The sequence below is a fragment of the Anopheles aquasalis genome, chromosome X (assembly GCF_943734665.1).
Source record: "Anopheles aquasalis chromosome X, idAnoAquaMG_Q_19, whole genome shotgun sequence".
NCBI classification, from domain to species: Eukaryota; Metazoa; Arthropoda; class Insecta; order Diptera; family Culicidae; genus Anopheles; species Anopheles aquasalis.
In genome coordinates this window covers 3,665,443-3,692,806 of record NC_064876.1, presented here as the reverse complement: position 1 = coordinate 3,692,806, position 27,364 = coordinate 3,665,443, and the positions used below count along the sequence as shown (strand labels likewise).

Genomic DNA, 27,364 nt, shown 5'->3' with positions numbered 1-27,364 from the left:
GCATCCGTCACAACAACATTTTTCGGTTACGATTCGTACGAATCTGGCGTCGATTATAAAATAGATGCTATAAAAAGCAAAACTATGCTATAAACGAAAGATGCGCCATTTTGTCCAGGGTCTCGATATGTAATTGACAGTTCGGCCAAAGTCTTTATTTACTGACGGAAGGTTTTACGAAAATCGTGGTACGGAAAAGAAAACGTAGTTGATTTCCATTCGCTTTGCATTCGGCAGAAACAGAAGAAAGAGGTGCAATTTACTAAAGTACGTTGCAATCGTAAATGACTGCTTTGTTCGGCAGGGCGCGCCGTGAGTAAACTGTTCGGAACAAGTGGTCGGATATTGCCGTCGTCCGTCGACTGCTGATTGTTGCTCTTCTGGCTGGTGGTTGGCACAAAATTACCGTCAGCGAAGATGAGTTGCAATGATAAGAGCGACGGCATTTCGCGCGAGGAATGGCAGAGCCGCCTGGAATCATTTCCGTTCCAGCAGAGTAACATCAACAAGCTCATCATGAACTACTTGGTAACGGGTAAGTATCGTGCGCGCCGAATGCGTTGTTACATGCAGACCAATGGGACTTGGTTCCATTCGTTACACGCAACACGAACGATAAACATAAAGAAAGTGAGCCTTGACATCGAGGCATATCCTCACGGAGTTGGTTTGAGGACGAATGCCACTCATTGATGTAGTGCAAGGAAACGATTTCATATTCTCGACTAATGTTTACTCAACGTTACAATTAATTGTAAGAAAAAAAGGCCGCCCATGCCAACCCCATTGTATCATCGCATCATCCACCCATCTGCAACAGAGCTAGCAGTCCTAGGTTCACTGAGAAAATAAAAAAACAGTTCACTTCGTTGTTGTTAATTTTCCCCATTCCTTTTTCAGAGGGCTTTAAAGAAGCTGCCGAGCAATTCCAGAGTGAGTCCGGCGTGGCACCGACGGTCGACCTCGGTTCGCTCGACAGCCGAATCCTGATCAGGGAGGCGGTGCAGAACGGTTATGTGCAGGAGGCGACTCATCTTGTCAATCAGCTCCATCCGGAGCTCCTGGACAACGATCGCTACCTGTACTTCCACCTGCAACAGCTCCATCTCATTGAACTTATTCGGTAACTACATTTCAGATCACATGCTAACTAAAGTTAATCTAACGATGGTTTGATCTTTTTTTTTCTTCTGCAACTGCAAACACTCCTATCCGGCCCGGAACAGTGCCGAAAAAATCGAAGAAGCGCTTACCTTTGCCCAGACGCAGATTTCGGAGGCCGGCGAAAACGATCCGGCAGTACTAGACGAAGTGGAGCGCACGCTGGCCCTGTTGGCGTTTGAAAAACCACACCACAGCCCGTTCGCCGATCTGCTGGAGCAGACGCACCGTCAGAAGATCGCCAGCGAACTAAACGCGGCCATCCTTAAGATAGAACTGCAAGAGCAATCTAGCCCGCGGATGATCAACATTCTGAAGCTAATTCGCTGGGCCCAGGGTGAGCTGGATAAGAAAGGCGTCAAATATCCCAAGATGATCGACCTCTCGATGGCGGTGATCGATCCTAAGTTTGAGGGTAAATAGCACGCTGGGTCCTAGGGTGGTACCATGTATTGGCAAGTGCATGCAAGGGCTTGTACATACAATTTTGATTCATTTCTGTTTCAACATAAAAAAGCATTGCCAACATAGCAAATTGCTGATCCTTTTACTTCTTTTCTTTGTTTTTTTTTCTAACCAAATGATTCCAAAGCCTCCTACTGTGCAAGCCCGCGTCAACTCACGTTAATATTTCAGCGATTGTGATAACTTTGATTCATATGACACGAATCACGTCAGTCAGATTGAAAAGCACACTTCTGTTGAAATTATCCACTAATTTACTATAAACAATAGTTTTCCAACGCCACTAGCAAACCAAACCATTAGCAAACGATAACATTAACTGCATATGTTCTGATTTGTACAGTAGTGCACGTGATAGTCCGTACGTATGCTACCGCCCTACTTAGCATGACCCTACTTCAAGAGACGAAGCAAACATCGACAAACACATACCAGAGTGTAAGCAATTGATTAAAAATCTAAGATGGATTAGAAATCAAGGAAATGAACCTAATAGTGTACTTCAGTCCCAAACACTTTCCGCGCTTTCCGTTCAACTTTATCAGAACTACACAACTTTGCCTTCCAACTTTGCCAGAACTTGCAAACACTTGCTCAGTACCAGTTATGTACTATTAACAGAGGTCTAGACATATCCTTCGGAATCGGAATCGGCTTGCGAATGAATTAATTTTCGATGGATCGCGTGGTTGAATTAAGTTATGTGTGCATGGAAAAGTAAATCATTATTCTACAGTGTGTTGTAAGTGTTATTTGCATATAATTATAAGCATAACGCTAGTGATTAGAACAGTGATGTCGTGGATACTGCCTAATCAGTTCGCGGGTCATCATTTTGATCCTCGAAGATACGCTGCCGGACAAGTTCTACGAATAGTCCAATTCATGGAGCCAATAAGCCTGCTAAGATGTAAAGACAAGATAAATTGGAAAATACTACAGAAAGCTCATGATATATTGATATTATGCTCATGATACATGACTAGTTTACTCGTATAATTTCAGTAACATTATTTTATTCTTATTGTTTGTCGTTAAACATAATCGTTTAACCCGACGATTAATTACTAATCGAAACATCTAGTTTAGATCTTCACAACAACGTAACATGTTTAATTTATAGGGAAGCACTACTGCTCCAATTTGTTATGCGCACCGAGATGGCACGTTCTCAGTGTATTTATAAATTATTATTTTGCTTTATTTTCATTATATCTACTGTTATTCTGCAAGCCAACGCTAGAAACATGGAAACCCTTTACTCTGAAATGGTATACCAATACTAGTTCTGATTGCAAAGTTAACTTCCTTGTCGTAATGCGCTTTCAATCCATAGTGGTACGAGTTAGCAAATAAAACGTATTCCATTCAAGTGACTACAGGTGTGGGCCCCGGGTTATATTAGGTAATGCAAACAAAAATAATGTTGGTTTTTTTTTTAAATAAAACATGTGAATGCAAAAGACAACAAATAAAACCAGGTGCGTTTTCATACGATTATAATTAATGACTACCTTCTGTTGCATTATTGTATTTACATTCTTAAGCACCTGAATGTACCCTTGGCCAGATTTAGACCCAAGTAACCACGATACCATTGTCCGCTCTTGATCAGATTAGTAGATTAACAGGTGGGGAATCGTCGTTTTCTCAAGCGATACGTCGATTATTGATATTTTTAGCAAACCGTCAGCGGCAATCGGAACGGAAAAATAAAATGCTCTCCTATTTAAACGCTGCATCCAGGCGAAACCTTTAAACCCGTTAAACGGAACTGACAAATCGGGGTCTCAAGGTACTTGCCATAATTGGAAGGTGAGCAAAGAACGAAATGTAAATAATTGAAAAATAAATTTAGTTGTTGTTGTAGTATGTTGTAGTCCAATTCATAATCTTCAAGGAATACACCAATTTCACAACATACACCATTAAACCATGGAAACAATTTTAGATCTATATATTCGAATTCCATCAAATATTAGATCAGTTGTATTTGACAGCAACACATGTGAAGGAGTTTAAGAAGCTGTTGACAATCGCACAAGCACATGTCTTAATTTTTTCCCAAAGCATTTCTTTCCGCCATAACTTTTCATCGAGAGTGGATGCGAGCGCCCGCGTTGATTCATATTCTAGACATAAGATAACTAATTCAGTTTGATATTATTTCGTATATCATCTGTTTCGTTCCGTTTGTGTATTATTTGTAATAGAGACTGAGTTTTTTTACGAAATGAAACCATTGATTCGCGTAAGTAACACATATTGTTGGAACTCTTGCTTGTTGTTTAATCTGTTCTTTTCGTATTTCAGGCAACTGCACAGCTAGCCAACGAACAATACCTAAAAGCAATGAAGAAATGGCGAATAATTCTAAGTATTTACGATGAGAAGCATTTTCTACAGCTTCTCAATATTATTTATTACAAAATTACTTGAAACGATATTGATATGAGGCACGAGGAAAACGCTGACTGATATTCATAACCTTTCGGTTTAACTTCTTACTATTGGCTCGTAGGATCAGTCACCATGAGGCGTTGTACCGAAAGGAAGAGCGAAACTAGACAAGTGATAAGGGTGAGAAGCATCTTGCAATCCTTCAGGATAGCTTCTCAATGTTATTTGTTACAAAATTACTTGAAACGATATCGATATGAGGCATGAGGAAAACGCTGACTGATATTCACAATATCCTATCGGTTTAAGTTCTTACTATTGGCTCGTAGGTGTGTTCAGTCACCATGAGGCATTGTACCGAAAGGAAGAGCGAAACTAGACAAGTGATAAGGGTGAGAAGCATCTTGCAATCCTTCAGGATAGCTTCTCAATGTTATTTGTTACAAAATTACTTGAAACGATATCGATATGAGGCATGAGGAAAACGCTGACTGATATTCACAATATCCTTTCGGTTTAACTTCTTACTATTGGCTCGTAGGTGTGTTCAGTCACCATGAGGCATTGTACCGAAAGGAAGAGCGAAACTAACAAGTGATAAGGGTGAGAAGCATCTTGCACTCCTTCAGGATAGCTTCTCAATGTTATTTGTTACAAAATTACTTGAAACGATATCGATATGAGGCATGAGGAAAACGCTGACTGATATTCACAATATCCTATCGGTTTAAGTTCTTACTATTGGCTTGTAGGTGTGTTCAGTCACCATGAGGCATTGTACCGAAAGGAAGAGCGAAACTAGACAAGTGATAAGGGTGAGAAGCATCTTGCAATCCTTCAGGATAGCTTCTCAATGTTATTTGTTACAAAATTACTTGAAACTATATCGATATGAGGCATAAGGAAAACGCTGACTGATATTCACAATAACCTTTCGGTTTAAGTTCTTACTATTGGCTCGTAGGTGTGTTCAGTCACCATGAGGCATTGTACCGAAAGGAAGAGCGAAACTAACAAGTGATAAGGGTGAGAAGCATCTTGCACTCCTTCAGGATAGCTTCTCAATGTTATTTGTTACAAAATTACTTGAAACGATATCGATATGAGGCATGAGGAAAACGCTGACTGATATTCACAATATCCTATCGGTTTAAGTTCTTACTATTGGCTTGTAGGTGTGTTCAGTCACCATGAGGCATTGTACCGAAAGGAAGAGCGAAACTAACAAGTGATAAGGGTGAGAAGCATCTTGCACTCCTTCAGGATAGCTTCTCAATGTTATTTGTTACAAAATTACTTGAAACTATATCGATATGAGGCATGAGGAAAACGCTGACTGATATTCACAATAACCTTTCGGTTTAAGTTCTTACTATTGGCTCGTAGGTGTGTTCAGTCACCATGAGGCATTGTACCGAAAGGAAGAGCGAAACTAACAAGTGATAAGGGTGAGAAGCATCTTGCAATCCTTCAGGATAGCTTCTCAATGTTATTTGTTACAAAATTACTTGAAACTATATCGATATGAGGCACGAGGAAAACGCTGACTGATATTCACAATAACCTTTCGGTTTAAGTTCTTACTATAGGCTCGTAGGTGTGTTCAGTCACCATGAGGCATTGTACCGAAAGGAAGAGCGAAGCTAACAAGTGATAAGGGTGAGAAGCATCTTGCACTCCTTCAGGATAGCTTCTCAATGTTATTTGTTACAAAATTACTTGAAACTATATCGATATGAGGCATGAGGAAAACGCTGACTGATATTCACAATAACCTTTCGGTTTAAGTTCTTACTATTGGCTCGTAGGTGTGTTCAGTCACCATGAGGCATTGTACCGAAAGGAAGAGCGAAACTAACAAGTGATAAGGGTGAGAAGCATCTTGCACTCCTTCAGGATAGCTTCTCAATGTTATTTGTTACAAAATTACTTGAAACTATATTGATATGAGGCACGAGGAAAACGCTGACTGATATTCATAACCTTTCGGTTTAACTTCTTACTATTGGCTCGTAGGATCAGTCACCATGAGGCGTTGTACCGAAAGGAAGAGCGAAACTAGACAAGTGATAAGGGTGAGAAGCATCTTGCAATCCTTCAGGATAGCTTCTCAATGTTATTTGTTACAAAATTACTTGAAACTATATCGATATGAGGCATGAGGAAAACGCTGACTGATATTCACAATAACCTTTCGGTTTAAGTTCTTACTATTGGCTCGTAGGTGTGTTCAGTCACCATGAGGCATTGTACCGAAAGGAAGAGCGAAACTAGACAAGTGATAAGGGTGAGAAGCATCTTGCAATCCTTCAGGATAGCTTCTCAATGTTATTTGTTACAAAATTACTTGAAACGATATCGATATGAGGCATGAGGAAAACGCTGACTGATATTCACAATAACCTTTCGGTTTAAGTTCTTACTATTGGCTCGTAGGTGTGTTCAGTCACCATGAGGCATTGTACCGAAAGGAAGAGCGAAGCTAACAAGTGATAAGGGTGAGAAGCATCTTGCACTCCTTCAGGATAGCTTCTCAATGTTATATGTTACAGATGTGTGCAAAATCGAAACGAATATTGTGTCATATTGCGCTCGTTAGAATTAATTATGTTTGAGGAAAAGTATGGAAAATATTTACTAAATTGTACTAATATCATTCAGTACATTACTCAGTATTTTTTCTTCAATGATTAGTCCGAAAATAGTTGTTAACCACGCTTTAAAATAACGGCGGCTTGAAATTTCATTAATTGTGCTTCAGTATTCCTTTTGTGTATCTAACACATTCCGCCTTCTGCTTCAATTTTTCCAGTACACTTTCGCGGGAAATGCTTGTGGCGAAACAGATCTTTCAACAACGGTATGTTTGCAACTGTCCATATCGCCACCAGCTGTGTATCGGCGCGATAATAGTCGGTGGTGTTGACCACCGGGCTCCTACGTTCTCCATTAATAGGTTTCTGACCGCGAACATCCAATGAGCAAATTCACCGCTGCTGGGGACATGGTGCGCAGGCTCCTACATCGCTTATCGCATTCAGGCAGGGGATACGATTTAGCAAAGTTGAGCAAAGCAGTGTTGCCCCGTCCGTCGTTCGGTACACCGTCGCGATTACTCGGCTGCAGGTGTGTGTTTTTGTTGCAGAGCGTGCGTGCACGGGATAGTTCAGGAGTGTGCGCGCGCGTGTGTTTTAATATATGAAAATAGGTATAAGAGTATTTATGTGTGTAAATATGTATTAATATATATATATTAGGATGTCGGTGTAATTAAAAAGAATAACAATACGGCAAATGAAAAAGAGTTGGTTCTAAACCGATTAACCGTAAACTTAGTATGCACCTTAGAAATGTTGGATGAATCAAATTTACATAAATGTAAGTGTTTATCAATTGAATCCGTAGTATGCTATATGTTAAGGCCAATGAACCGATTATGCAATTGTTAACTGTTTGCTGCGTGCTACTTCGTCAAGAAAACTGCTCCCTTAATAGACAAATTTTCACGCTGGCGCATAACATATCCGCAGCCCAGCTTCCGTTGCAAGAAAAAATATTCATTTTTAATTACATATACATATAGGTATATCTATACACCATATCGCATTATTATGATATACATAACATATATGTTGAATGGATTGGTAATATGTATGCATATCACATAAAGTGTGTATAATATTGTCAATTTTTAAATATGTATTCACTATGTATGTATATAAATCGATCGATTTTTCGAAAGCATGTTAAATTCAAAACTAAACTTACTAAACGATTTTCATTCGTTCTACTAACAGAGCTCTTGCCGGCACTTTAAAGATCACAGCTAGCAGGTAGCAATAGCTCCGATTAAGTAGGAACTGCTCACCAGCATAGTTTTCCACCGGGCAATACCGGTGTATCTTCATAAGGGAGCAATTGCCATTTTGTAAATATTGATTTTTGTTATTGTCACATGTTATAGAAGCTCATGTCTCCCTGCCGTGTTTGCAAATTGAAATCGCATCCAATACATAACACAATCATTTTCCTAGCCCCGGCTATTTTGTGGCATAATTGCTGCTGGATGTTCACTCACGTAATCCTTCTTTTTCGTGGACCTCTTGTTTATTAAATTTTAAAAGGCTTGGTGTATATGTGCGCTTGCGTGTGTGGGGGTGTATGTATATATATATAGGGAGTAGGGAGTCGAGAGCGCATGGAAACCTAGAACGGTTACGATGTGCTAAAACCGCGTGCAGATGGCGCAATCCAATCAACCTTGAAGCAAATGTCAGTACCTAAACAGGCTTACCACGCTAGTTTCTAGAACTTTAAACACGTCAGCAACAGTGCAAGAACGCGGCTCAGACCCTCGCGGGTAGGATTCATGTGCGAGTTTGTCATTGGGATAAAGATCCAACTCGAGAGTCTGCACTCCGTGTAAGTGCCATTCTATTTGAAAGAGTTGAAATTCTAGTGGTGTTCATATTTGGCTGTTGTATTCGGATAAGGAAAGACCAAAACCGACCGTTTCTAATGCCTAAATGCATGTAAAGAAAGTAAGACCTTTGTTTGTGCACATCTTGTACTGTGGCAAAAACATTCAATCTATTTTAAACCCAGTCAAACTGCCAACGATCCGGCCGGCCCGGAATGAAGTGGTTTCTCTGTGTGTTGTCTGTCTGGTTAGCTGGTTTACTAGTGCATATTCGCGGTCCTAATACTCAGGCCCAATGAGTCAAATGTGTGAACCTATTTCCATCTTCTTTTTTTTATAATGTTTATTGAACATTTAGCAAGATTATTTTTGTTTATTAAAACAATCGTCTACGGTACAGGCTGCATAGTGCTGCATTAAAATGAGCAATGCAATGAGCAATGATACACCACAGTAGGTGATCGGTTTTACCGCAAAAAAATATTTAAAAAAAAATGGCACATTCTACGCTCTGACCTAATGCATCTTTTAATTTTTCTCAATATACTTTATCTACTTTCTGTCTTTAGCAACGCAAGCGTATTGCGGGAAAACCCGCTGTTTGGCATCCCCCGAGCAGTTATACATAGAAATTGGAAATACTCTTACATGCTGATAGACAGCTCACAGCTCCTTAAACTCGAGTACTACTGGAGGAGTGATAGCAGAGAGCGAACGAGAACGGGCGGGCAGCAGAGCGCATCACCAGGCATCAATCACCGCGCTTGCCACTCCACAGGACTTACCTATTGAACTCCTGCATACGCGCATATGACGCTGATGTAAACACCAACGTGTGAAATCCTGACTGTATTATCCCTTAGCAGCTACAATACGACCTCGTTCAACAGCAACATTCTTCCAAATTGTTTGGGTGAGGTGCCAAACTGCTGGTCGGGACCAGGAATAGTTTTACGCCTCCTAAGAATTAGTGCTGAAGCATTGCTGCAGGACCAGCTGAAAGCTTAGTAATAATTGACGTAAGCAATGGAGCCGCCGGCGATCGAACCGCAGGTGTCGATTGATCCGCCGTTACTAGAACCCGCACCATTACTCAGCACAGAAAACATCGTTCCACCCTCTGATGCATCGGACGCTCAATCGAATGGCGGTGCCTCCTCGACAATGTTGAAACAAATGCATAGACTGCTTACACCTCCGGCTGATCTTCTGGAATGGAAAGATATGCCGCAGCATCTGCAGTTCAATCCCTATGTGCTCACTGGCTATCGGCCGTTGCAGGGTGTGAAGGGTTGCCTTAGCAGCCTGTTCTATGTTCACAATGAAACCATCAACATCCTTACACACGGTGAGTACTAGCAGGCAGTAGAAAATCCGACCAAAAAAAAGCAGCAATCAAACCAACTAAATGGCAGTACCAATAAAAACAGCAATCCTTAAAGAAAAGGAACTACACCATCAATCAACTGCTGTGTCTTGAATTGACTATCCGATCGACTATGATCCAATTCACCAGCTCATCCAACCAACACAATTCCACACAGCTTGATAATAGCTTGACTAAAATTACCAATCAATCAATCAATCGTTCGAACGAGTTCCAATTTCTCATGTGGATTGTTCCGCCTTTTTTCATTCTTTTTTTTCCTTCTCTAAACATCGACCTACAATTTCCCCGGACGGCGGCCGCACTCTGTAGGCATTCCAATCGTTTACATACTGGCAACTGTTCCGGCAATGATGCCATGGGAGAAAGACTACCGCTTTCTGTCGTGGTGTCATCTGGTCGGTTCCGTTGCACCGTGGTGCGGTAGCTTCGTCTATCACCTTTTTATGAATCTGGAGTGCGGCGAGGGCATTTACTATCGGTTGCTGCAGCTCGACATGTTGGGCATTTGGATCAGCCAGAGCTTTGGTAAGGCTTATCTATACCGCGCAGGAGTGTCACAGGAATTTGTGGTTTTTCTGCGTAAATTGGTTTTTTCTTGTCTACTAGCCACATTAGCGAGCTCCACCTGCCTGTAGTTAACGTAATGCCATGGATAGATTAGTTTGAGCCGATTTTCAAAACCTTCTTCGCCAGTGTAATTAAGATGTTCCACCTGTTAACTTTTCATATCGCATATATTTGTTGACGATTGCACCAACCGTTATTTAACCTTTCCTTTTTTCGCTCACAATATAATCATTTTTTTTATTTAATTTCTCATTTGGTTGCTAAATGAAAGAGAAAAAGTACCTATACCTTTACTGTGGCAAAAACAACCACAAGTAGTATTAAAAAGATTGCTTAATTTGCTTTAATCTTCTTTTAAGTACAGCAAAACCAAAACTAGATATTTCAGTTAAAGAATATTGATTGCTGATCTTATTTGATCCTTTTTTCCTTCGTTCATCATCATACAGGAGCGCTGCCAATGGTAACGGCGACAGTTTATTGCTGGAATACACCATTAAAATGGTTGTTCATTATTTCTTATTCGCTGCTATGTATCTGGGGACTTTTTAAGGTATGTTCACGTTCTTTGGAAGCCGTTTCGAATGTTTTTTTCTCAATACCCTGTTTCATCATATGCACACGTGATGCCACAAGTCACCGTAACTACTACAAGTCGTTATTGTTTCCTCGCCCGCAGGCTATGACGGCTTCTTCGCCGTGGCAGCGACGACTATGTTTTTTGCTTCCGTTCAGCATGCGCATTATTCTGACGCTACTTCGTATCTCCAAGATGGGTGGCGGAAATCCTACCTCACTAACCCACGTATTCCTGCAGGTAAATACTGTGTAGCGATTGTACCTTTGCCTAGTGCCACGACTTACTACGAGTTGCGGGTTGCCTGGGGTTGCTCTCAAAACAAACAATTTTGTTTTGCTTGCGAACACCATCAATGGCAGCTCGATGATCGATTTAATCGCAAACATAATTACAAGGCAACGTCTGGCTGTAGATTGCAATCATCCACACATTGATTATTTAAAAGGTTGAACCTTAATTGCTCGCACCTTCCATCGATGTAGTAAATCACCGCCGTGATCCGCTCATCGTCTATTTCCGCCCCAGAATACCTAGACGTAAACACCACACGCACATCGCTTATTAGGGGTCGCACAACAGCAAGGGTGCATCAATAATGCACGCTAATGATAGTTTTGTCCACTAACCGCACCCTGTTACATATATGCTCATGATCGCTGCAAACAGTTGGGCTTCCTATTTATTCTGTGGTGATGAAATATGCCAACCGGCCATTTGAGCATTACGAGAATAGATGCATGCTTTAATGGCAGGAAATACTGATAGCATACAATTCACTCAATTAAGAACAATCAATAACTGTAGACTGTTATGGCATTCGCTCGAAGGGTTGGTCACAGCGAGCGGGAAATGGTGGTTAAGAGCATATAAGTAGGATATTACTTGTCTAAAAAATATTATTTTCCACTATCATTGACTACTGTGCACCTTTTTAATGGCCGGCCGCTTTGCAGGACGCAGTGTCAGCGGTAGGTGGAATCATCGGCGCGATGCATATTCCAGAGAAATGGTTTCCCGGTAGTGTCGACATTTACTTGAACTCACACAACATCATGCACGTGTTGGTGGTCGTTGCCGTCTACTCGATGCACCAGGTATGGCTATAATGGTTTGTAAAGCATGAGGCCTTCATTCTGCAAGCTCAAAATTGCGGGCACTCAAAATTGATAAATCACTATCATCTTTCCGGCGTACAATGGTTACATTTCAGGCCAGCTGGAATTGAAAACTACTCTAATACCTGTGTGATTTATTATCCTCCCAGGCCACTGTACGAGACATCGAATGGATGCAGCGATCGGAATGTAACGGACTCAGCAGTAACACCACACTCAACATAGACCATGTCAATGGGTCGCATTTGGAGCTATGACTTGCAAAGCGTCGTGCATCAGCTACACCATTAGCGGATTCAGCGATGATATGCCGTGGGATTTCTGCATCAAAACGATGGCAGAATCACTGTGGATTCTTTATGCATTCGTCGACATGGTTGTGTAGTTTTGGGTGTGGGCTATAGAGCGGAAAAAATTCGCACCAAACGTATACAGCATAGGGGGCGGGGTTCCCTGACACTGATGAAATACTCAGACACTAGTCGATAAAAGATTTATATGCGCATAGACACGCAGCAGTCATAAACATTTAAAAATGCAAGCTATCGTAATAAATAGCGGAAAATTGCATTAACGAAAAGCCAGATTTGGTATGCATGGGGCTGGCAGGCAGAATAGAGATATCCAGAAAAAATAGAAAAGTGAAAAAGATACAAAAGGACAACGATGCTTGCGAGTGCAGCATAAAGCATGGCATTAAACAATTAACTAGAAAATAATTTAAACTTTTAATTAAACTAGATTAATCTAGCAAATCAAATCTCCGGACATTCTTCCACTCTCTAGTGCAGTCTATTTCAACATGCTAGAATCTGGTGAATTAATCGTGCTCGAAGGTCGTTAGTGAGTTACATTGTTTTGAGGGTTTCAGAAGCTACCTGTTTGCCAGACTAAAGATAGGATTCCTTTGCCTGCTTGGTTATTTGTTTACTCAGCATTTCTTCATTATCTCTTATCTGTTCTTAGCTACCTCTAAGCTCGTTTCTACGGTTGTAAAACTTTCCGGAAATGGTTTTTTTTTTGTTTGGTATCATAGCATGGTCGATGCTTCGATCTTATTTCAATTGGCAATTAGCTTTCCTTTTCCAGCGACGACATCATTAAGCATTCAGGCATCATTCATCATTACTGTTGCAGTCTGTAGGGAGAGCTAATGGAATGTCTTTCTCGCAAGAATTGAATTCCTACTAGAAGAAAATTATTTGAAAAGTAGATAGACAAAAGCAGTTTGAATAAAAAGTTAAACTATCCGTGCAGAAAACGGGGCATAGCCTTACTACCGTAAATTAATCCCGGTTAGTGATCTGTTTGGTACTTTACAGCCTAAGTAGCATGCAGAACGGCTGAAACCGGAGCCCCTTAATTACGACCAAAGCAGTTTTCGCTATCAATGATAAGTAGAAATTGGTTTAAAATTGCTTAGCAGTTGTAGTGCCAATGCAGAGAGTAGTTTTAAGTACGGCAGTTTACATACCGCGCATATGAATGAAATAGAAATTCAAACAGTGCTTTTAGGACTCCTTTTCGTCTACTGTCTGGCAATTCCATTCGAATCCCTTAGGTTTTTTTTTGTATATTTTCAGAATGCGTTGTTTACAAGAAATTAAGAAAACCTATCCCCGTATTTGGATTGCTAATATTCTTCCAACCTAGTACCTTTGTTTTCAACCACTGCTCGCATCTATTAAACGGCTGTTGAAGTATTACTTTTTCCAGTACCCTAGATATAAGGCAGAAAAGTAATGAGCGAAGATATAATCCATTGAAGGAATGAAATCTGGGAGCGCAGCGCAACTTTTCTTCATGTTTCGCTATAACGTGTGTTTCAGATCTTACGAAAGTACCGATTTTATGATCCTCCGAGGTTTTAGGAACAGTATCTGTGATCATAACAACTTACCTAAGTTTGTATCAAGCTAAAAGCTTTGCTCGTAATATTTATTTAAGACTTAGTTTAGAACCTTTACAACATTTTCATCGTTGCCTAGTCCGAGTGCTTCTCATCTGCCATAATTTATTAGGTTAAATTTAAACACGACATGCAATTAAGACTAGTCAACCGTGTTTCCAAAATAGCGGTGCATTCGTAAAGCAATCTCTATCCAACGGTTAATTTACAGATGCGATGAGGTGCATTCCATGCATCATACGGTGCATCCATCGATAGTTGCACCCGATCAAGCAGTTGCAAAATCTAGGGTTTATCAACTTATTTGCTGAAACAAAATCGTCGTAGCATCTTAAACTGAGGAGTTATGAATGAAGGTAGCGTTATTGAACAGTATAGAATGTTACTTGCATACTCGTTTGGTTAGTTTTGTTGTTTTTTTTTATCTATTATCAACAGCGTTCCTTGCACTTCGTTTTTAATTACTTCTTTAGTGTCTATTTTCGAAGCTTATTGGAATAATAGTATACCACATGATTTTCGAAGCATATCCATTTTCACCATAAGAAATGCATAACTGTACCATTCAGTGTGATATTATATGCTTTGCGCATTTGAATTTGTTTCTATCCTTCATCTCCTTTTATGTATGTATCATGCCGGACGAAATTCAAGTTCATTTCAGGGGTACTAATGTCCTTTATGCGTGATGCTAATGTAGGCCGAAGTGCAATACCACGGTATCAAAATAGAAGCTAGAAATAATGAAATCATAGTTTTCCTATGCCGTCACAGGTGTGCGTTCCAATTACATTATGCAAACTAATACGTCGAGGATTCAGAACGATGCTGTATTGACCAAACACGAAACATAGTGAATAGTAAGCATGAATTTACATCACAAAATGCTTTCACGAAGCAATTTTGTTTATTTCAATATCGTATTGCCTGTTTTCGCCGCATTTTAAATTATTTCTTCCCGCGTTAGTGCTTTTTGCTTCCTGAATACGTTAGACGTTGAAAGCAACAATAAAAACAGAAAAATGTATAGGAAACAACATATTATAAAACAGTTGCGGCTTCTATTCGTACTCTACACATCTAAGAAATTGTCCAAAACCACTTTTTCAAGTTATATGTTAAACGTGAACAATGCGTAATCTACCTATTTATCTGACAGACTTATGTTAGTGAGTTTAGGGAAAAAATAATAAAAAACAACTAAAAAGCTGTAGGAAAACTTCCATTGAAATAAAGCAATATTATATACAAAGGATCAATATGAAAGTTTGATCATCTCCAAGTGCTTTTTAATTCATTGTGCCCATGGTTTCGATTTTTCAGTTAACAGTGGCCAACCTCTGGCTAGCAAATTGTTTACAAACAATGTTGCTCTAGCATTGATTAATTAAGATACAAAACTGCTCTTAATTTAGCTTTATCAATTACATTTCCCGTATATTTAATTCTTGGTGCCAGTTCTACTGAAATGAATTTAATTTTTTCTCAGCTCCTCTCTCAGTGCATGGATACATTAGGGAGCATCTCACCCACTTGGGGCGAGCCTCGTCGCGAATCCTTTCGAAGGAACGATGCCTTTTTCAATTATTTCCATGATTTCGCACCCTTTTCCAAACAGCCGCGGTAGAAAGTGTTTTGGGGAAATTCACCAAACCGGTGGCTTTTCACCACAAAGGATGGCGCCGAGGCCAACGTGTATTAAGGAAACAGGTGAAGTCACCAAAACGAATTCCTGCATGTAGAGAACGCAATTTCTATCCAAAAACATGGGAAAACTGTGGAAAATCAGCGGAAAAACAGCGTTTAAAGGCTGGTGGAGCGCGGAACCGGACCAGTATAAACCAACGGAGTAAAGGGTGGTGTAGGTTTGGTGTAAATCATAAGTCACAACGTTACATAAAATCATCACAGATTCTTGGTCCTGCAAACGGGGCAAATCCTCCCAAACATGGGTAGCGGGGACCACCACGACCTAACATACTAGAGCTCTCGGTCTCAACGAAATTAGTGCTCCATTTGGTATTGTGTTTGAGTAGAAGCGAGTGGGTATCATTCACGCAAACACCATTTCAGGCACCACTGTGGTACACTTGCGCTCATCAACCAACCGGTCCCAGCCGTCCCGTCCCGCAACAACGCAACTCTACCAGCCATCGACCAGCGTCTGCACCGGCTGCTGCTGAAAATGCTGATGAACGTGGCGGCTTACTCGCTTAAACTGGCCAGTTGGCCTAGTGTACCACGCACGGTGCGACTATCGTTACAGCGCTACCAGCACTGGACAAGGCGAAATGTCCTGTGCAGCGGTAGGTTACAGGTAGCACAGATCAACTTCAAACATCAGCCCCCGTTCACCACTGCCGAGGGAAAGGAATCGTGTTCCGGATCTTCACCCCTGGGCATAAGTCACTGCAACACCAGACCTTCCCTGCATCGTTCCTACGTGTCCAACATCAACGATGAATGCGACAGTGTTCTGCAGACCAAGAAGCGGTTGCTGCAGGAAAAGCGCGAAGGCCTGGTGCGCGACATTCGCGAGCGTAAGGAGAAAGTGAGGGAACGCGTAGAGGAGGTGATCGAACGAGAGAACGTCGCGACCATACCGAACCTGCTCTGCATAGGCCGCATCGTTGCATCGCCCTACCTTGGCTACGTCATTGTGCAAACCGAGTTCCGGCTAGCGATGGCCCTGCTGATCGTGGCCGGGCTGACCGACCTGGCCGACGGTTGGATTGCCCGTAACTGGCCGAACCAGGCGTCGCGGCTCGGTTCCTTTCTGGATCCGATGGCGGATAAGGTGCTGGTGGGTTCACTTGTGATAGCTATGTGCTACATCGATCTGCTCCCACTGTGGCTAACGGCGATGATAGTGTTCCGAGATGTGTTTCTCATCGGTGCTGGGTTCGTGATCCGGTACGTTAGTCTACCAAAACCGGTATGTTTTCACCCGAAAGTCCTTCCCAGCACTATGCCAACATTCCACTAATGGTAGGGCAATCGCCGTTGCCGTTTGTTTACAGCGCACACTATCGCGATACTTTGACGTAACACACGCGACTGCCCAGCTGGCTCCTACCTTCATTAGCAAACTGAACACTGCCGTCCAGCTGGTGACCGTAGCAACCACACTTGGAGCACCTATCTTCGGCTACCTCGACCACGCTTTTTTGCATGGGCTATGGTATCTCACCGGATTTACGACAATGGCCGCTGCTGTAAGCTATCTCACCAGTAAGGACACTTATAAGATACTCCGAAAGAAACCCTAGTAAGCAGGGAAGGGCAGGGAAACTTGTATCTTGTCCGCACGTATATATTGCGTAAACTGTAACACACAAAAATGAAAACATGTACCAGCGAACTTTTGGTATCACGGAAACGAATAGTTTCTGATAAAGAGATTTCTTTTATGTCTTTCCATCAGAAAGTTCATTCAAATGGATTACTTTACGATGGCCGGATTCATTGTAGGGTAAACAAACAAAATCCATTTACCAAACGTGTATAAAACAACACGCGTTTCTCTGGAAATCTAAAAGTTCACTAGTATTTGCTTTCGTCACTTATGGTATCTTTACCGGATTCCCAACAGTGCGCGCTGGTATGAGCTATTTTTTTCCAGCATATACAAGATGCAAGATGATACTACAGAAACCCTCCTACTAACCTAGGAATGGCAATGTCATCTTGTCGAAAATTTTTTTCGTTAACTGTGTAAATAGAATATATAAAAACCAACTGATATACCTGCGTTGATTGTAAGCTTCAGCAAGGGAAACGTTTGGTGAAAGAATTTGTTACTGCTTTTTGAGGGGGGGACTTTAATTAAACGTTAATTGAAAAGGCGCTCCTTCAAGGTGGACCGTTCAAACGGCCAGGAATTTCTACGACTCACTTTGGGAGCTGCTGAATTTCTGATTCAAGGATAAACACTGTACACAATTATATTAAATCAGCGCCGAAACAGCAAACAGTACTTTCTACGTAGCAACAATGTACTTCGGTTGTTTGTACATCTCATAAGCGAACTCCTCCTGGTGCGACGGATCAAACTCTAACCCGATGTAATCCAGCTCCAGCCGGAAGTTACCTTCATGTCCGCCGCGTGCTCCGACCGATAAGCCGACGCTGGTGATGCGATTGAGCGGCACCGGTCCCTGATTGTCCTGCACCCGGCCCTTGGATGCGAGGAAAAATTTGGAAAACGGTATCTTTGCGATCTGCCAATGTGGTCCACCACGCGTGTACAGCACGTAATGGTATACATCATTCCACAGTATGTCGTAGTAGCCGTCCGCACCCAGGTTAATAAGGTAGGATCGTCCATCACCGCGCACCCTGAGCACCAGCGTATTATACTGGCCCCAGTCGTAGTACGCATCCCGTTTAAACGATTTCTACACAGTGGAAGGAAGGCGCGAGCGTGAGCATGATTTGCACCGGGTGTGCCTGTAGTTAACAGCAAAACCTACCCGTATTCTTTGACTTTTGATGTTAGCGTAACCGGCACGCTTGATGCGACCGTCGATTGGGACGCGCGATTCAAGCGTTCCATGAAACAACCCATAGCCAGCGGAACTTAGCTCCAGCTTCGCCGTAGAGTATCCCTCACCGTGGTCACTGTCGGTTGTTACAATCCACCTATCCAGTTGTTCTGGTTGGTTGAATCCAAACACGACGTCGACTTCGCCCGGCCGGAACACTACGAGCGGGTCGCTCTCCAATCGCTCCTTCCACTCCTGTCCCATCAGTGTCAGCTCCTGGCGCATTTCGCGTAGCCCGTCCCGAATCAGCTCGATTGCAGACGGTGAGGGTCCACGCTTCTGGTAGCCTCCCTTGCGATGCCGTTCCCAAAACAGTCCATTGGCCAGTACTCCGGGGGCGATTAGTGATGGTGTGCCATTTCGCAAAAGTGATCGCAACCGGCGGTCGCCAGTATGCAGTGCCGGAACTAGCAACGTGTGATACTCGGCTGTAGTAGTAACCCGGGGAAGTGCCCGGGAGTTACCGAACACGTACGGCCAACACGACCGCAGCATTCCCACGCAATCGACGTTTTATGGGCTGAAATGAGCTGAAATCAACAAACGAACATCACAACATATTGATCACATCTTACCTGCGACGAAAAAAAACAAACAAACAAACAAACCGCTCTACCTAGCACACCATCGGTCCAACCGGTACCACCGCCGGGTGGGATCGCATGGGAGTTTTTACGGTTGAAAACGGTAGGGTTTTTGCGGTCTTTTCTCAAAAAATACTAGGAAAAATACGTTGTTATCTAACAACGAAACCGCAGATCTAAACGTGCGGCTAAAAAACAATGGTTATTTGACAGCTCTCGGTAAAAGAAGGTTTGTTTATTGTTTGTAGCAAGCAGTTTCGGAGTGTGTAGAACGTACAGAAGTAAGAGTTTGGGTGGGTTTACTATTGGTATTATGAGTTAACAATAATATATTTAGTTATTATCGTCTTAAATAGCGATTAAATAGTCATCTGGGTGGTCCGGAAAACCATATGATGGTCTGGCATCTGGGTGGTTCCGGTGCGTTTTTATGCTTGTGCCCGGCATTTTCAGGGTTCAGCTGAGCACGTGGTACTGCTGCTGTTGCTGTTGCTACGTACCGAAATGTGGTGTAATGGGCTGATTAAGCACTAAGAACGATCGCGTTTATGAGCGGTGTAGTTATTTTAGTTATCCCTACATACGGCTCGACGCGTGCGGCATTGAAAGCGAACGGGATGGTGAGTGTTTGTTACCCACGGTCGCGGCAAATGAGATTTATAAATAGCGTTCTACAATTATATATTTTTGTTGTCCTTCCTGGTGTTCACCCTTTCTCTCTCTCTCTCTGTCTCTCTTTCTCTCTTTTTCCGTTACCACAGGGATGAGGGAACCGAATTTGTCGCAGTGAGACGGCGACGTTGTATGCCAAAAACCCACCAAAGGGCAACAATTTCAACGCAGCAAGTCATCCGTCATCGTTATTCCACTAGAACATACCGCTTAACGCTAGCACATTTGCGGGCATCCCGGAACGTTAACCGCATCTCGCACCGCTGCTCACGCTGGTGCGGGCTCTGGGTGCGAAGAGAGAGAAAGAAGGGACATGGTGGATGAACCGCGGCTATGTCGCGTGGGTCCACGTTGCCGTGCCGTGCCGTGCCGTGCCGTGGCGAGCATGCGTGCGTGCGCGCTGCTAGTAAAGCCGAGCGGGTTCTAAATTTAACCCGCCTGTAACCGCGTGTGCCGCAATAGCCATGAGTGGACTTAGGAGAGATCGGAACCGTCGATCGAGCATGAAGCTATCTCGAGCCACCACGCACGCAAGCTGTGCGAGTCAGTGTAACATAGAGCGACTTAGCAGGCGGCTGCGGCTTGGTCACTTCGTATCGTAAGTGAAGCTCGAACTACTGAGCCCCGTGGCAAAAACGTGAACCGTCGGGGAGAGCGTTCTGGAGCCCGGTAGCCTTCTACTACTACTAGTGTGACAGGAAGGCGGGCATGCCTTTTGGGGGGGAATTGGAAACGGAAACAACGGCCAGCCGGGCCCGGGTTCCAGGTCGTGTAAGCAAGTCCCCGTTAGGTGGCCACCGCCATCGCCACGAAACGCCACCCAAGAGACCGCGATCGCGATCAGTGTCTCTCGCGGTCGCTGTTGGCTCGCTGTGGCTAGAGTAGCGCGCGGACAAAATTTGGTTTGCTGCTGCTCTCTGCGCATACAAGCCCTCACGACGCAGGCTGCTCTCTGGCTAAGAGTCTGTGGGAGGTTTCGACTAAGCCGAATTCTTGTTTGCCGGCCGGGCTAAATGCGTGAACGCCCCCCGGGGAAAATGGCCTTTTGTCGTGTTACGGCCCCCGGCCCGAGCAGTTGTGCAGTGTGTTCCGAGTGTGCGTGTTGTCGTCCACCTGCTGGTATGTCTCTTGAGCGTGAAGCGAAAACGGCGTGGCAAGGGGTGTGGCAGTGGGAGCTCCCCCCCCCCCCCCCGCCCCAGCCGTTGGCGTTGGATTTATTTTCGTCATCCGGCGGGTGCTGCCGATGCGGCTAGCTTTGTTGCCTCGCTGGACTGGATCTTCCACGCCACGAGGTGCCCCCAGGAATGTGCTCTTTCGATTTCGGGCGTTTGTCTAGTTTTTTGGCCGGGTAATATTGGAGGAATATTACTCATCGCCGGTCCGCCCGCCCGCACACACAGTAGCTCATCAGCTTTGCTCTAGCACGTTATGCGTTTTTGGTCATTACTATTTTTACTTTTTGCCTTTTTCCATCGAAAAGTGTTTCGCTATTTTTTTCTCTCTCTCTCTCTCTCTATTTCCAACAATGTGCATTAACGGGTCGTTTCCGGGTTTTGGTTTTCTTTTTCCGCAGATTCTTTGATCCGTCCTCTCACTCTCGGCGAGGTATACTGAGGCTTTGACGCACCGCACGGTCCATCCATCAATCCATCGCCATGGATCCGGAAGCGTTCCTGGACATCGCCAACCAGGTGATCAAGCTGAAGATGTTCCCGTACTTTGACATCGCGCACAGCCTGCTGTGCGCGTTGTCGGTCAAGGAAGATCTCGGTGCCGGTGCGCACGCGTTCTCGCGCAAACACCCGCTCGCCTGCTGGCTGTCGACGATGCTGGTCGTGTTTGCGGGCGGCATGGTCGCTAACGGGCTGCTCGGTGAGCCGATTTTGGCGCCGCTCAAGAACACGCCACAGCTGCTGGTGGCAACCGCCTGCTGGTACATCGTGTTCTACACTCCCTTCGACATCGGCTACAAGGTGGCCAAATTTCTGCCCATCAAGCTGGTCGCGAGCGCAATGAAGGAGATCTACCGGGCAAAGAAGGTAAGGCACCGTTGCAGCGCGAGGTGGACTCTACTGCGTCAGGGGCCAATCTGCTACAATCAACTGAGAAAAAGGGTTTACACCCCGCCACTTCAACCAGACGGGCGCAGCTCGGCTCAGCTATCAAAACACGAATCGACACCACCGGCGAACCGTAATGGTTCGTTTCCCAACAGAAGGACACACCGGACATTTGAACAGACTGGAATGCACGGGACGCACTCGATTGATGATTGCAATCTTCTCTATCATTGCCTTTCGCTCTCTATCCTATCCAGATACACGACGGTGTCACGCACGCAGCAAAACTCTACCCGAACGCCTTCATCATTATGATCATCATCGGCACGCTCAAGGGCAATGGCGCCGGATTCACGAAGCTGATCGAGCGGCTGATTCGTGGCGTCTGGACACCGACGGCCATGGAGTTCCTGCAGCCAAGCTTGTCAGTAGCTACTCGCTTATCGTATGGCCCTCGCTAGGACTGGCTTTGACCGCTCTCTTTGTCTTTGTCAATCGATCCCACACAGCTACACCAAGGCGTCGCTGATCGCTTCGATCATCTTCGTGCTGGACAAGAAGACGGACCTGATCTCGGCCCCGCACGCTCTGGTCTACTTTGGCATCGTCATCTTCCTCGTCTACTTCAAGCTTTCCTCGATCTTGCTCGGCATTCACGATCCGTTCGTGCCGTTCGAGAACCTGAGCTGCGCGCTGCTGTTCGGTGGTATCTGGGATAGCCTGGCCAAGATCCTTGGTCGCGGCCAAGCCAAGGAGGAATCGAAGGATGCGAAAAAGTCGAACTAAGCCGCTGAACACGGCGCAAGCAGCGAACAACGTGCGAGTAGCCGCCGCTGCGCTCGGGCACACTGGCAGCATGGCAGCTGCGGATCGACCCCAAATCTTTATTATTATTTTTTTTTTCGTTATTATTCTATTTATTAAGTTCCTTATAATTCTGTTACGATTACGTTATTTATTTTGATACGAGACAACCTCTTTGTCCACCTCGATGTTTTCAAACCAACCGCAAAAGAAAACAAGTTACAGATCAGAGCGAACCCGTAGACCGGTGATACTGAATGCGGTACGGCAACGGCACCCGCTGTCAGTGCACTGTGCCATAAAGCGGTCAAGAAACGGTAGAAGAAACGATGGCAAAAAGCACCCCCGGAATACACGTGGGTGAGATTCCGGTGGTCCTTTTTTCTTTTTGCTTTTCTCGGTGTTTATTATTTTCGTTCCTTAGCTACCTACCGACACGACAGCCGACAGAACGAACGAACGTCTGTTCAAACTTTATCAAACTGCGCGCATCAAAGAGGGATCATAGACTAGGACCGTGGGCAGTCTCGGCTTACTGCCGGGACCGTAGCTACAGGTCGGAATGGAATTTGGCGGTAGGACGTGTAGGAGGAACTATTTTCCAGCCATTTCTTTTAAAAGCTTAGCCAAAACTGTCATCAACGATCTCAAGACGGGTTGCCAATGGGCAAGCCACTACAGGCCTAAAGCAACGAAAACGAAAATACACGGAAGCCAATAAATACTATGTGATTCGAGAGAGGAAGAAAATACATACTACTGGAACTGGTGCAAAATGTGTTATTGTTCTGTTTTTAGGCTTCCATTTGTTTCAGTCGTCTTTGTTTTACAATTAGCTTTATTACGCTTTACGCTTACGTTGTAACGCTTCCATTGAGTCTACCCTTCGCTCAGCGCCCCGTCGACAATGGGACAGCGGGCATGCTGGTTTTTACATAGTGTATTTCCCATTGGATTACTTAAATCGATAATCATTGGTAAAGAACGTAATCAGAGTAGGGCGTAAGTTTCTATTGCACACGCATAAATAGGCTGGACAAAACACGAAACGATTTCGCAAACGACTCTTTTTCCTAATTTTGCTTAATTTTTGCTCTCTTTGTTCCAATAAAATCATACCTTTGCTACGGATACACAATAAAATGAGGATTAAGAACACTATTCCTTTCCATATCCTACCAATTCGCTTATTAAAAGAAAAATCATTTGCATCGGTTGCCTCTAACTAATACGAATACCATTTGCTTTTCTCAGCCACTGGTCTAGCACCAAGTGAACCCCTAGCCACATCGATAGCTATGCCAATTCGTAATTGCACTCTCGAACAATTTCACGAGTACATCATTTGGGCAACATTTTTCCTTGCCTGCGAACCCTACTTTAAATAAAGCACCTCCCGCCAAACAACAACTAGCGATCTCTGAAAAATAGCGAGCAGATCTTAGTCGCTTTCTCGCTGGCTTTCAAAAGCATCACGCAACATTGGTTATGTAGTTTTTGTTTTTGTTTCTATATGCAAGGTCAAACGAACAGCATTGATTGCAGGTTGCCTCTTAAAAATAACAATGAAATTATTAGTGACTACCGCCCTCTGCGTTGCAATGGAAATCGTACTGGTACCCTGGCGTGGCTTTAAAACTGAGCCGTACGATCGAGATTTCTCAATCAACGGCATTCTACAACCATGATAAGCGCCTAAAAGTGTAAACGGAAGTTAATTGGCGTAAAGCAAACGTATTAAAATGATCCAATAGATCGAAATGAATCGGATTGAAGCGTTGATCGCTTGAAATGTGTGTAGATAACGTAATGAAATATAGATATATGTATAATATGCGTGTTGGTTCTGGTGCGGCGCCTGACACGATTAGAAAATATAGGCGATTATTTAGACCACATAGGTGGTGCCATATGATCGTAAATAAACAACAAAAAAAACCTTTCAATCGCATCGAGGCAAACACCTTACGGGAATAAACACGGGTAGTGTGCCCGCTTGCTGTAGGAAAGAAGAATGATGAGCGCTCCACTCTTCCCTAAAACCAGCAGCAGGCAATATTTGCCAATTTTCCCCCTTTTCACCAGTTAATGTCTTTCACCGAAACTCATGTGCCGCTTGAGGGTGGGTTCGCGGAGAGAGGTGGGTTTGCCAGGCTAGGCTGTGGAACGTTTGTTGGATAGTTGAGTTACTCTTCTGCACGTCCCCCGCAATGCATTCGCTCGGCTGGGCCTGGGCCTGGGCCTGGGCCTGGGCCTGGGCCTGGGCCTGGGCCTGGGCCTGGGCCTGGACCTGCGCCTGACCCTTGCTTATGCAAAGTTGCAGCACGAATTCGTCTTCTTGGCAGTCTTGTAGAACGCCTTGCTCTGCAACGACAGGGATTCCGATTTGTCTACCAAATCATCGAGCTTTTCACCGCGCTCGAGCACGGCCTCGATCGTGTTACGCAGGATGATCTTCGTCTCATCCAGATCCTCCTGCATCTTGGTGAGGGCGTCCGCTTCGCGCGGATCCTGATACTTGGCCAGCGTCGCCGGCAGCGTGCCGAACGCGATGGCCGCCTCGCTCGCCGCCACCGCCCACTGGTCGGTCGGGACCTTGACCGCGAACTCATCCAGCACCTTCGTCAGGAGCGTATGGGCGACCCGCTGCGGGTACTCATGATCCGCGATCAGCACCGCACCCAGACTGTCCGCCCTCACATACACGTGGCACAGGTAGACGTCCTGCTTCACGGACTGCCGCGTCGCGGGCTGCGTCCGCTCGACCAGGGTTTTACTGGCAAAGCTATCAACCGAGGGAATCAGCATAGATTAACAGAGTGTGCATGAATGAATCATCGGCAATGGCCCTGTGCTTGCGATTTACCTGATAAACTCCTGCACCGAGCCACGCTGGAAAAACGAGAAACTCTGCAGCTCGTACGCTGACTTGAGCAACCGAGCCTCGGTCGGTGCCTTGTAGAACACACTGAGCGCATACAGTTTCACCATTGTTCGGGTGGTGGCAGTTGTTTTGGGTAGGCGTGTGGCGTATTTCGGTGACGCTGGTTGACTGGTGGCCTTGCGCTTGCCTGCTTTTGGGTTGATCGATCACCTGTTTCGGTCGGCCAGTGTATCATTCGATGCCGCTTACTGCCTGCTTGTCCTTGTTGCTTGTTGTTCCGATCGAATTTGCCTTTATCCTGCGCGCAGCAACAGCAACGACCATATGTGTTCACCGAAGGGCAGCAGATGAAGGTGTGGCGAGTAATCGAAACCTAAAATGCAGCAAGTCTCCCGATTCCCACTTCACAGGACTTTTTGGTTTCGCGATAATTACTTGATTAGAAGTTAGTGTCTGCGTGTTTCAAACATTTTCCTTATTCCATCACTTCTCCTCAGCACTATTCTCACCTTATCCGCGTCATCGACAAATTAATCGCACGCAGCAGGGGAACAGTACGCACACTGTTGTGAACGCGCACTTTGACAGCTCAACCTGTGCTTTTATCCCTCGATTGGGCTCGTTTCTAGCTAGAGTTATCGCAAGATATACCGCACAAACCACTAACAAAACAATTGTTTCTACACAAACCGTGCATCCGTTTGCTTCGTTTATTCCAATTTCCCTTCGTTTACTTCGAATGAAACAGGCACCGCTCGTCTGTTTTCGCAAGGAGTAAGCTAGAGAAAGAGAAACGAGCATCTTTGTCCCGAGCAGTTCTCGCGGTATGCGCGGTTGTGTTCTACGGCAGCAGAGTCCTGATAAGTACTTGGATGCGTCATACGGATAGCCGGTTTTTCGTCCTTTTTTAATTTTTGGTTTTGAACAGAGAAGAGGCACATGCTATTGCCGCCGCACAAAATGAAGTCACCGCTGGTTCTGCTCGCCGTGGGCCTACTTTGGTAAGAACCGTAGCAAAAACGGTGCCATCGCTGCCAATTTCGCTACTTTCTTCGCGTCATTCACTTTGCGGTTTTTTGCAGCTGCATCGCGAGCGTATCGACGGAGCCAGTCTGTGTGGATTTGGAGCAGTTTCTCAAAAAATATGAGAAGCTGCTGTCCCTCCTGGAGCATAATACGACGCCAGTGTTTACGCTGTGCACGAACGAAACGGCCATCGACTACTACAACGAAGCGGTAGGGCACTACCGTAATATGACTAATGCACACGAGTGCCAGAAGTACATGGTAGCCAAACGCCTGAACCTGTACCAGATGGTGTACGATCAGCTGAATGCACTGTGGAGTGCCGCCAACTGTGAGGCGTGCATTGGGGCGGTGAATGATACCGCCGAGTTCATGCGGCTGTCGGACGCGGTACAGAAATGCTTTACGGCACATAGCACGAGTGCCTGCGTGAGCTGCGAACCGGACTACCTGCAGGTGCAGCAGTTCTACGGCCAGCTAGAGAAGGGCCGGCACGGTGTGGCCATGTGCTTCGATGTGGAGGACCGCATGAATCAGACGCGGCAGCGCTGGTCGGGCCAGTTCAACTGCTGCAAGGACAAACAGCGCTCGATGGTAGCATTCGGTTCCATCGCATCCGTTGCCTGTGTGTTCCCGTTGGCCTTCTACCTCGTTATGCACCTGGTGGCTAGGCGCAGCGAGGCCAGCCAGCTGTCGCTGCTAAACGCGATGAGCACCGCTGATACACCACCGGCTCCAGCACCAGCACCAGCACCAGCTGGACGAACCACGGCACCGCGTGGT

The 27,364-nt window shown here is 44.7% G+C and overlaps 7 protein-coding genes across 22 annotated transcripts in view; 5 read left to right on the top strand and 2 right to left on the bottom strand.

The window, feature by feature from the left end:
• The first annotated feature begins 149 nt into the window (after positions 1–149).
• LOC126581569 (glucose-induced degradation protein 8-B homolog) lies at positions 150–3,129 on the top strand. Its single transcript, XM_050245318.1, has 3 exons — positions 150–535; positions 901–1,123; positions 1,227–3,129. The coding sequence occupies exons 1-3, from the start codon at positions 418–420 to the stop codon at positions 1,582–1,584; spliced, it is 699 nt and encodes a 232-aa protein (XP_050101275.1). The 5' UTR covers positions 150–417; the 3' UTR covers positions 1,585–3,129.
• A 592-nt stretch (positions 3,130–3,721) lies between these two features.
• On the top strand, positions 3,722–15,269 carry LOC126572270 (progestin and adipoQ receptor family member 4). 9 transcript variants are annotated; one of them, XM_050231485.1, is made up of 10 exons: positions 3,722–3,877; positions 3,940–4,003; positions 6,839–6,886; positions 6,983–7,404; positions 9,016–9,794; positions 10,146–10,361; positions 10,853–10,956; positions 11,083–11,220; positions 11,937–12,077; positions 12,248–15,269. In XM_050231485.1, the coding sequence occupies exons 5-10, from the start codon at positions 9,473–9,475 to the stop codon at positions 12,353–12,355; spliced, it is 1,029 nt and encodes a 342-aa protein (XP_050087442.1). In that variant the 5' UTR covers positions 3,722–3,877; positions 3,940–4,003; positions 6,839–6,886; positions 6,983–7,404; positions 9,016–9,472; the 3' UTR covers positions 12,356–15,269. The 9 variants fall into 9 exon arrangements, 5 of the variants coding, with proteins under 5 accessions (XP_050087442.1, XP_050087433.1, XP_050087415.1 ...); XM_050231476.1 differs by having other exon boundaries at positions 3,940–5,201; positions 6,251–7,404; XM_050231458.1 differs by lacking the exons at positions 3,722–3,877; positions 3,940–4,003; positions 6,839–6,886 and having other exon boundaries at positions 7,077–7,152.
• Positions 15,270–15,536: 267 nt separating this feature from the next.
• Positions 15,537–17,749, top strand: LOC126572306 (probable cardiolipin synthase (CMP-forming)). 2 transcript variants are annotated; one of them, XM_050231531.1, is made up of 3 exons: positions 15,537–16,026; positions 16,081–16,942; positions 17,028–17,749. In XM_050231531.1, exons 2-3 carry the CDS (start codon positions 16,193–16,195, stop codon positions 17,274–17,276), a joined length of 999 nt encoding a protein of 332 aa, XP_050087488.1. In that variant the 5' UTR covers positions 15,537–16,026; positions 16,081–16,192; the 3' UTR covers positions 17,277–17,749. The 2 variants fall into 2 exon arrangements, with proteins under 2 accessions (XP_050087488.1, XP_050087480.1); XM_050231523.1 differs by having other exon boundaries at positions 15,537–16,942.
• Positions 17,750–17,981: 232 nt separating this feature from the next.
• Positions 17,982–19,315, bottom strand: LOC126572319 (complex I intermediate-associated protein 30, mitochondrial). Of its 2 annotated transcripts, none has more exons than XM_050231543.1 (3): positions 19,127–19,315; positions 18,480–19,071; positions 17,982–18,404 (listed from the first exon to the last, which is right to left on the bottom strand). In XM_050231543.1, exons 2-3 carry the CDS (start codon positions 19,044–19,046, stop codon positions 17,988–17,990), a joined length of 984 nt encoding a protein of 327 aa, XP_050087500.1. In that variant the 5' UTR covers positions 19,047–19,071; positions 19,127–19,315; the 3' UTR covers positions 17,982–17,987. The 2 variants fall into 2 exon arrangements, with proteins under 2 accessions (XP_050087500.1, XP_050087508.1); XM_050231551.1 differs by having other exon boundaries at positions 18,480–19,081; positions 19,168–19,315.
• Positions 19,316–19,397: 82 nt separating this feature from the next.
• Positions 19,398–24,901, top strand: LOC126572763 (trimeric intracellular cation channel type 1B.1). Of its 4 annotated transcripts, none has more exons than XM_050232393.1 (4): positions 19,398–19,416; positions 21,381–21,846; positions 22,125–22,291; positions 22,377–24,901. In XM_050232393.1, the coding sequence occupies exons 2-4, from the start codon at positions 21,463–21,465 to the stop codon at positions 22,651–22,653; spliced, it is 828 nt and encodes a 275-aa protein (XP_050088350.1). In that variant the 5' UTR covers positions 19,398–19,416; positions 21,381–21,462; the 3' UTR covers positions 22,654–24,901. The 4 variants fall into 4 exon arrangements, with proteins under 4 accessions (XP_050088350.1, XP_050088360.1, XP_050088340.1 ...); XM_050232403.1 differs by having other exon boundaries at positions 19,410–19,428; XM_050232383.1 differs by lacking the exon at positions 19,398–19,416 and adding an exon at positions 20,316–20,405.
• LOC126572780 (synaptobrevin homolog YKT6) lies at positions 23,490–26,092 on the bottom strand. 2 transcript variants are annotated; one of them, XM_050232416.1, is made up of 3 exons: positions 25,538–26,092; positions 24,962–25,456; positions 23,490–24,925 (listed from the first exon to the last, which is right to left on the bottom strand). In XM_050232416.1, exons 1-2 carry the CDS (start codon positions 25,660–25,662, stop codon positions 24,979–24,981), a joined length of 603 nt encoding a protein of 200 aa, XP_050088373.1. In that variant the 5' UTR covers positions 25,663–26,092; the 3' UTR covers positions 23,490–24,925; positions 24,962–24,978. The 2 variants fall into 2 exon arrangements, with proteins under 2 accessions (XP_050088373.1, XP_050088381.1); XM_050232424.1 differs by having other exon boundaries at positions 23,490–25,456; positions 25,538–25,928; positions 25,991–26,072.
• A 116-nt stretch (positions 26,093–26,208) lies between these two features.
• LOC126572755 (osteopetrosis-associated transmembrane protein 1-like) overlaps positions 26,209–27,364 on the top strand; it is a 1,491-nt gene continuing 335 nt past the window's right edge. The window contains exons 1-3 of one of the 2 annotated variants that reach the window (XM_050232362.1): positions 26,209–26,419; positions 26,484–26,556; positions 26,638–27,364. The exon at positions 26,638–27,364 is cut by the window's right edge and continues 335 nt beyond it. In XM_050232362.1, the coding sequence (XP_050088319.1) occupies positions 26,495–26,556; positions 26,638–27,364 (789 nt within the window). In that variant the 5' untranslated portion in view covers positions 26,209–26,419; positions 26,484–26,494. Of the gene's footprint in view, positions 26,557–26,637 lie in introns of both variants that reach the window. The other variant, XM_050232353.1, reaches the window with a different exon arrangement.

Excerpts from the sequence above, each read along its gene's own strand:
- LOC126581569 (XM_050245318.1), top strand. The coding sequence starts at position 418 with ATGAGTTGCAATGATAAGAGCGACGGCATTTCGCGCGAGGAATGGCAG. Across the intron at positions 536-900 it reads CATGAACTACTTGGTAACGG|AGGGCTTTAAAGAAGCTGCC; the intron begins GTAAGTATCGTG and ends TTCCTTTTTCAG. Across the intron at positions 1,124-1,226 it reads CATCTCATTGAACTTATTCG|TGCCGAAAAAATCGAAGAAG; the intron begins GTAACTACATTT and ends GGCCCGGAACAG.
- LOC126572270 (XM_050231485.1), top strand. The coding sequence starts at position 9,473 with ATGGAGCCGCCGGCGATCGAACCGCAGGTGTCGATTGATCCGCCGTTA. Across the intron at positions 10,362-10,852 it reads TTGGATCAGCCAGAGCTTTG|GAGCGCTGCCAATGGTAACG; the intron begins GTAAGGCTTATC and ends ATCATCATACAG. Across the intron at positions 12,078-12,247 it reads CCGTCTACTCGATGCACCAG|GCCACTGTACGAGACATCGA; the intron begins GTATGGCTATAA and ends TTATCCTCCCAG.
- LOC126572306 (XM_050231531.1), top strand. The coding sequence starts at position 16,193 with ATGCTGATGAACGTGGCGGCTTACTCGCTTAAACTGGCCAGTTGGCCT. Across the intron at positions 16,943-17,027 it reads ACGTTAGTCTACCAAAACCG|CGCACACTATCGCGATACTT; the intron begins GTATGTTTTCAC and ends GTTTGTTTACAG.
- LOC126572319 (XM_050231543.1), bottom strand. The coding sequence starts at position 19,046 with ATGCTGCGGTCGTGTTGGCCGTACGTGTTCGGTAACTCCCGGGCACTT. Across the intron at positions 18,405-18,479 it reads TCAAAAGTCAAAGAATACGG|AAATCGTTTAAACGGGATGC; the intron begins GTAGGTTTTGCT and ends TCCACTGTGTAG.
- LOC126572763 (XM_050232393.1), top strand. The coding sequence starts at position 21,463 with ATGGATCCGGAAGCGTTCCTGGACATCGCCAACCAGGTGATCAAGCTG. Across the intron at positions 21,847-22,124 it reads AGATCTACCGGGCAAAGAAG|ATACACGACGGTGTCACGCA; the intron begins GTAAGGCACCGT and ends TATCCTATCCAG. Across the intron at positions 22,292-22,376 it reads GAGTTCCTGCAGCCAAGCTT|CTACACCAAGGCGTCGCTGA; the intron begins GTCAGTAGCTAC and ends GATCCCACACAG.
- LOC126572780 (XM_050232416.1), bottom strand. The coding sequence starts at position 25,662 with ATGGTGAAACTGTATGCGCTCAGTGTGTTCTACAAGGCACCGACCGAG. Across the intron at positions 25,457-25,537 it reads TCGGTGCAGGAGTTTATCAG|CTTTGCCAGTAAAACCCTGG; the intron begins GTAAATCGCAAG and ends CTCGGTTGATAG.